Source organism: Anopheles coluzzii, chromosome 2 (assembly GCF_943734685.1).
Source record: "Anopheles coluzzii chromosome 2, AcolN3, whole genome shotgun sequence".
NCBI classification, from domain to species: Eukaryota; Metazoa; Arthropoda; class Insecta; order Diptera; family Culicidae; genus Anopheles; species Anopheles coluzzii.
This window is the reverse complement of record NC_064670.1, coordinates 82641615-82649334: the sequence shown is the minus strand read 5'-3', so window position 1 is coordinate 82649334 and position 7720 is coordinate 82641615. Positions and strand designations below refer to the sequence as shown.

Here is a 7720-nt window from a genome sequence, read left to right as displayed (position 1 = left end):
TGATCGGTTTCATTTTTTCTAGGTTTCTGATTTGTTGTTCAAATTGTTGTCTCAATATTATTTCTCTATGAGGGGTATCTTTTGGAATTTCTTCGTCTGGTTTAAGATGAATTAGAATTTTCACTTCTATGTTATTTATCTTTATTTTTGCCATTTTTTCAAGTAGTTCCCTGTTTTCGGTAATAATTTATAATAATAATAATTTCTACGTATATTTTGTTTTTTTTTTCTGCGATGCTGTTTATGTTGGTTGTTATTTGGTTCTGACTCGATGCCTCGATGCCCAATTGTTCTACATGACGACACCTCCTTTCTACCCACTTTGTGCGCAATCTGAGATTGCGCATCGTCTATTGCTACGGTGATGGATTTTTGATTATGTTATTGTCTTTAAGGTTTATTTTGTTGCTATGTATTTGCTTCTTATATGTAGTGGTACTTCAGCAGCTATTGCCATTAAGGAGTTGATTGGTGTGGTTTTAGTGCAGCCTGTTATTTTTCGTAAGGACTGATTTGCTATTGTTTGCAGTGATTTTTTTTAAATGTTTTTGACGCATTTCCAGTGTAGGATGCCCCTTGTTCCAGTATTCCTCGGATTATGGATCTGTGTACTGTGATTGTTTTCTTCGGACTCAATTTATTGTTTTTATTGCATATGCATCTTATTATATTTAATCTTTTCCTGGCTTTGCCTTTTAATTCTTCAATTTGCTTCTTAAATTTTAGGTTCCCGTCCATCCATGTTCCCAAGTATTTAAAATTGGTGACTCTTTGTATGTTTGTGTTTTCTATCTTAATACTTATGATTTGTGATCTTTTTCCGAACATCATAAATTTGGTTTTTTCAGTGTTTATCGGGAGTTTCAGTTTTTTTGCTTCCTGTATAAAATTGTTTAATGTTATTTGAAGTTTGTTCTGCAATTCTTGTGTGGTTTTTGCTTGTTATATTATTGCGAAGTTATCCGCATATTGAATTATGGTTGGTTTTCCATTTTTTTATGAAATTGTTAGTTGTAAATATTGAATAAGGTAGGTGAAAGTACGTCACCTTGTGGTAGTCCATCAGAGACTAGTTTTTTAATTGTCTTGTTTTCGGATGTTATTTCCACAGTGCGGTTATTTAAAAAGGATGCAATCCATCTTATTATATCTAGGGAAATGTCTTTTTTCTTAGTTTTTTAATTAGTGTTTCTGTTTGTACATTATTGTATGCGTTTGTTAGATCTACAAATATTATACCAGTTATAGTTTTATTTCTCTTGTTGTTGTATATCTCGTTAATTAAGTAGTTTATACACTGAGTGATTGAATGGCTTGGCCTGAATCTTAGAGATGATGTTGGTATTATTTCTTTCATTGCGCATTGTTTTTGAAGTTTTTTTTTAATACGGCCATATTTATTATTTTTGTTCTTGTGGGCAGTAATGCAATGGGTCTATAGTTTTGGATGTCATTTGGATGTCAACCAGGCAGAGGGTTTTGGAGTTGCTATAATTTTTATTTTTTTGTACTGTTTTTTCCACATTTCGTTGGCTTCTTGTATGAAAACATTTGTCGTTTCTCTATTTAAGTTTTTTATGATTTCGTAAGATATATCGTCTTCTCCAGGTGCAGTGTTTTTTTATGGTTTAATATATGCTTCCAATTTTCTTCGTTTAGTATATCTTCTGGCGTCGGGATGCTTTTATATATGTTTTTTACGCCTCTAGAATTTTTGTTGAAATTGTTTTTTAGAAATTCTTTAGCAGCTTCTATGTTTGTTTCGATGAGGTTTTCTGCTTTGTTGTTATTTTCTTTTCCTTCTATTTGTCTCATACATTGCCATAATTCGGTGGTTTTTGTGTTTTTATCTATTTTGTAAAAATTTGCCTTATTTTTTTTTATTTTGTTTGTTCGTTTTTGAAGTCTGAAAATTGCTAAGGCATTTCTTGTATTCTATTTCATTTTCAATTTTTCTATTTCCATTATATATTTTTCTTTTTTCATTTTTGAACATCCATGCCTTTTCAGTTGCAATATTCCACCAGATGCGCGGTTTACGGGTTGTTAGTTTTGTATTTTTTTAAACTATTGTTTTTATTTTTTGCATATCTCTGTTGAAGTTGAGTCTTGAAATATTTTGAGCTCTTTAATTTCTTTCATGATTTTGTGTTTGTTGATTATTTTAATTTTCTATTATTTGTTTTTTCTTGTATTTTTGTTATGATCGTTTTGTGGTTTGTTGCTCCCATGTGGTGTTCTAAAACTTCTCTTTCGCATTTGTTCATGATATCATCTGATATTATGGTTAAGTCTATTGCAGTACATCTTTTTGAAAGGTCTGTTGGAATAAAGGTGGTTTCGTTTCTATGTATTAAAATGAATTTTGTTTCTTCTATTTCTTCTATGAGGAATTTTCCTTTTACATCATTGTACGGGTTTCCCCATGCCGTATGATGGCAATTTAGATCTGTGGCAATGAATGTTTTTGTTGTCGTATTTGGATCGTTTCATATTTGTTTAATCACTGTTTTGAATTTGGTTATGTTTGTGGTTGGGGCTGCATACATAGCTATTATTGTTAGTTTATTTTCTATCAGTAAGATCTCTGTAATTTTTATATCGTCGTCATATGTGAATCTGTTTTTAGTTCTGTATTTTATGTCTTTTCTTATGTAAATTGCGGTTCCTCCATACCCATCCACTCTATTGTTCGCTATGAGGTTGTAATTTGTTATTTTTGATTTTTTTTGTGTTTCACTGTCTAACCATGTTTCCATTATCCAAGCTGAATTTATATTTTGAGCATTTAGTATTCTTTCCAGTTCGTCTTTATTTTTGTTTAAGCTATTTATATTTGTTTGCAGTATTGTAATATTGGCCATTTCTTATGTATTGAAATTTTATGTTGTTCTTATTTGTGTATCTTATTTTTCTTTGTAACTAATTGGAAATTATTGTTCTCATTATTTTCATTTTTTTCTACACCTGCCGATACATTTTCATCAGATCCCAGTCTTCTGCCCGTTGCACTTAGCACTGTGCTGGCCCCTTTGCATAATTCATTCTGTGGAAATTAATATTTTTTGGGGGGTCCATTTTATTGATCTGTCTTGGTGTGAGTGTGCCGATTTCTGGTTGCTTCACACTACCACTTGGTTGTACATTCTTTGTGCTATTGTATTGCCCACTTGCTGTTCCACTTGTCGTCCCTTCTGAGAACAGCCGGCTGTTCACACTAGTCTTTGGATTCGATACCTTTCGGTTTTGGGTGCATGTTACACAGTAGTGGTTTTTTTCGTCGCAAAAAGCGCAGGTGGCTATCTGCCCACGATATGCGATTTTCACTCTTTCTCCTTTGATGGAGATGTAAGATGGGATCGGTTTTTCAATTTGCATTGTCGCCGCTCTATTGCCGTCCTTTATGCCTGTGATAGGAGATGGGGTTTCCCAGAATAAGTCTTTGACTTCTTGTACTTTACCATATTGTGCCAAGGATTCTTTTATCTCCTCATTGGAGATGTTTGATGAGCAATCCATGATTTTTATTATCTCAGAGTTGTCATCCATTCTTATTGGAATCTTGTATTCCACACCGTCAAAAACCATGCCGTGTTTGTTGTCGTGGTTTTCCACGAATTCTCGTGCTTCGTTTGCCTTTTTCATCTGTATCACTGCTTCCTGTGATGCATGTAGAAGTTGTACTTTCTCCAACTTTTCAGTCACTAATTGTAGTTTTTCAGATAGGAACCTAACGATGTCCCCACGATTGATCTTCTTTTGTATTATGGTAAAATCTAAAGAAGAACACTCTTTTCCGCCATTTCAAAAGGATTTCGTATTTCTGTCACTTTCCAAAACTGTACGTGTTGTCACTATGACTGTCGACACTAAACGGCTTTTAGCGTTAAGTTGCTATGCGTTCTCTGTTTGTCTATTTTGCTACAGTAACGCTTGAATTGCTTATTGTTATGTCTACGTTCTCAACTTAACTTGACGGTAAACAAAACATAAACAGTCTCAGATTATAAAACTTATATCTATTACAATGAAACTTATATTCTACAAATCCTTAGACGGAGACCCGCTCACGTCTATCTCTCGGCTCGGCTCGTGGGGGAGTGACCTCTTCGTGCTTGCTTCGTCTCCAGGTGACAGTCCCTGTCACCTGAGAGAAGGAGGCCCATGCAGCATCTGCACCTGTAAGGCCGTCTACACGAGGGCACTCCCCAACATCCCCCCTACTTTAATACGGTTTGTACATAGCCATCCAACGCGGCGATCTTCGTGTTCGGGAAGAACGGCGTAGAGGCTGCACTGGCATCGCAGGCTCACTATGCATGTCTTCCGGGAATGTTTCCGAACGTATGGCAATCTCTCTTGATGGTGGTGGACAAGGAACCTGCGGTGTTGGCGAGCACGTAGCTGCTGCGCTTGCTAGTGTCGAATCGGACGGTTGCGCGCAGACATTTGGAGCCGGGTCTGGTCTGGTTATAGCCACGTTACCATCCATCAAGATACTCATATCCAAGGCACGTTTAAACGGTGTGTATGTGCTGGAAGAATTTGCAAGGGTATAAGAATTAGTGTAACGAGGATTTAACTGATTAATATGTGACCGAAATATTTTTCCTTCTTCATCGACTACTTGGTACATGACCTTCCCCATCCTGTCTTCTATAACACCTTTTTTCCATTTCCATTTGTTTTGTGCAAAGACCTTCGCGTATACCAAATCACCTCGTTTGAAACAGCGAACGCGTTGTTGAGGCACGGGAGATTCTGGTTCAGACTCGGGAGGTATACGAAGCAATTCCATGCAGGTACGCATTCTTCTCCCAAGCATCAGTTCCGCTGGTGATTTGCCGTTTTCTAACTGCCTATTGGGTGAGCTTCTATACATCAATAAGAAGATGTCCAGTGACTCTTGGACCGATGCTCCTCCCTCGCTGATTTTTTTTAGCCCTCGCTTAAGAGAGTCTACGAATCGCTCCGCCTGTCCATTCGACTGGGGGTGGTAAGGAGCGGTTCTAATATGTTCTATCCCGTTTGTGGTACAGAATTCTCCAAATTCCGCACTTGAGAACTGAGTGCCATTGTCACTAACTAGTACATTCGGCATACCCAGCCTTGCGAATAATCCACGTAAAATACGAATCGTTGCTTGAGTCGTGATTTTGGTCGTTTGCACTATCTCTGGCCACTTTGAGAAAGAATCGATTGCAAGGAGATAATAAAATCCATCGATTGGTCCCGCATAATCCACATGCACTCTTTGCCACGGAGCAGACGTAGTGGGCCAGGCTATTGGCGTACTATGTGGAGGAGATTTTGCTGCTGCTGCGCACTGTGGACACGACTTCACTAACTCATCTATTTCCGAGTCTAAACCAGGCCAGTAAACATAGCTTCGCGCCAGTGACTTCATACGCTGTATTCCGGGGTGTCCAAGGTGTAGTTGTCTCAAACATTTCCTACGCAATGCTTCTGGAACGACCAATCGCTCTCCGAATAAGATGCATTCTCTAAGTGTGCTTAATGCTTCGCTTCGTGTCTGGAAGCTTCTCAATATTATGTCGTTTGATTTTCTCTGAGGCCAACCTTCCTGAATGTACTTTGATACTTTTGTCAACGTAGGATCTCTTTTAGTTGCTTCCCTAACATCGCTATATGTTAGCGGCATTGCTTTAGTTACGTTATCTATAATAGCATTCATGTCATTGTCTAATTCGATGCTCGCTATAACATAATCTTCTTCTGGGTGCTCGTGTTCTTCTATCAGTCGGGACAATATATCAGCGTTACCAAATTTGTCTGTTGGCACGTACTCAATTTTAAAATCATATAGCAGCAACGTTAAAGCCCAACGCTGGAGCCTATTTGCTGTGTAAATTGGTATACCTGTGCGTGCACCGAAAATTCTTAACAGCGGAGCATGATCCGTTTGTAACATGAATCTACGCCCATAAATCATGCGGTGGAACTTTGTAACAGCAAATATCACGGCTAAACCCTCGCGATCTGGCTGACTGTAGTTCATTTCTGCTTTTGTCAATGCTCTTGCTGCGTGCTGTACTACTTTCAAGGTTCCATCCTCCATGCGATGGCTAATCGTCGCTCCGACTCCTACAGAAGAAGCATCAGCAGCTACTATAATTTCTTTACTTGGGTCGTAATGTGTCAAAAGTAGATCAGATTTTAAAATTCGTTTGAACATTTGAAAAGCATTTTGACACTCAGGAGTCCACTGAAATGCCCCTTCCTTTTTCAACAACTCATCCAAGGGATACCGCAGATTGCGCATTTGTGGTACAAATCGACCGTAAAAATTGATTGCACCTAAGAAGGATCGCACCTCAGATAGCTGTTTTGGAGCCGGCATCTTGAGTATAGCCTCAACCTTAGTAGGGTCTGGTCGCAAACCGTTACGATCCAAAATATGTCCTAAATACTTTATCTCCTTTTTCATAAACGTACATTTCTCTCGTCTAATCTTAAACCCATGCTCACGCAGTCTGGTAAACACTGCTCGCAGATTTTGTCTGTGTGTGGTTTCATCAACTCCACCTACTACGATATCATCCAGGTATGCGGCCACATCATTCAATCCCGACAACATAGTGTCCATGAGTTGCTGGAAGGCCCCTGGCGCAGATTTTATACCGGGTGGAAGGCGATTGTATACATATAAACCCCTATGGGTATTCACGGTAAGGAGCTCGCGGCAATTTTCCTCTACCTCTACTTGGAGAAAAGCGTCTGATAGGTCTATCTGACTAAAAATTTTCGACTGTCCTAATGCGGTAAAAATGTCTTCAGGGCGTGGAATCGGATACTGATGGGGTTGCAACGCGTCGTTCAGCCCCGTAGAATAGTCTCCACAGATGCGTATTGATCCGTTGGCCTTGCGCACTACCACAATAGGCGCGGCCCATGACGAATAATCTACGGGGGTGATAATTCCCTCTCGCTCCAGCCGATCCAATTCTCCATTAACAGCTGCCATCATAGCGTACGCCACCGGTCTCTTAGGACGAAAAACTGGTATCGCGCCTTCTTTTAGGACCAACTGGATTCTTCCTTTCTTGCAGCATCCTGGTTCATCTAAAAATAGATCTTCAAAATCTTTAAAATAGTTAGAACCCATGCTCACCGAAGACAGTTGGTTGCAAACAGTTGCCAGCGGTACGTTCCAGAGGTTGAAAATGTCCATCGCATCTCTTCCAAAAAGTGAGAGGTTCTCCGAGGCCACTCGTATTACACAATCTTCGCGTTGTTGGGCTAGTGTAATTTCAGCAGTAAACTCCCCAAGTAGATTCAGCTGCTCCCCCGATGCCGTTCTGGCCATTATCGTTGATGGTTTCAACACTGGTTCCCCCATCTGTTGCCACAATCTCGATGAAACGATGGTTATGTCTGCGCCGGTATCCACCATCATTCTCACCCTAGTTCGATTTATCAGCACATCGATGTTTCTTCCTCGCCCGCTTCCAACTTCCATAATCGTAACGCTTCTGATCGCACTTTTTCTTCTGCTCGCGTTCCAACGAAATGCCGAGCTACAGTAGCCTTCTTTGTGTCCCATAGTGTTGCAAATGGAGCATTTATAATTTTTAAGATTGCACTTTATTGCATGATGGTCGCCTCCACACAGCCAGCAGCTTCTAGCGCGGCCATACTGATAGTTTGGCTGTTGTGTGTGTTGCATATTCTCGTAACCATTTTGTCTTCTACCATTTTG

At 39.3% G+C, this 7720-nt stretch overlaps 1 protein-coding gene across 1 annotated transcript; it reads right to left on the bottom strand.

Annotated features, from left to right (window-relative positions):
• Positions 1-4389: 4389 nt before the first annotated feature.
• Positions 4390-7126, bottom strand: LOC120961383 (uncharacterized protein K02A2.6-like). The gene is made up of 2 exons (XM_040385095.2): positions 4720-7126; positions 4390-4535 (listed from the first exon to the last, which is right to left on the bottom strand). Exons 1-2 carry the CDS (start codon positions 7124-7126, stop codon positions 4501-4503), a joined length of 2442 nt encoding a protein of 813 aa, XP_040241029.2. The 3' UTR covers positions 4390-4500.
• Between the last annotated feature and the right edge of the window lie 594 nt (positions 7127-7720).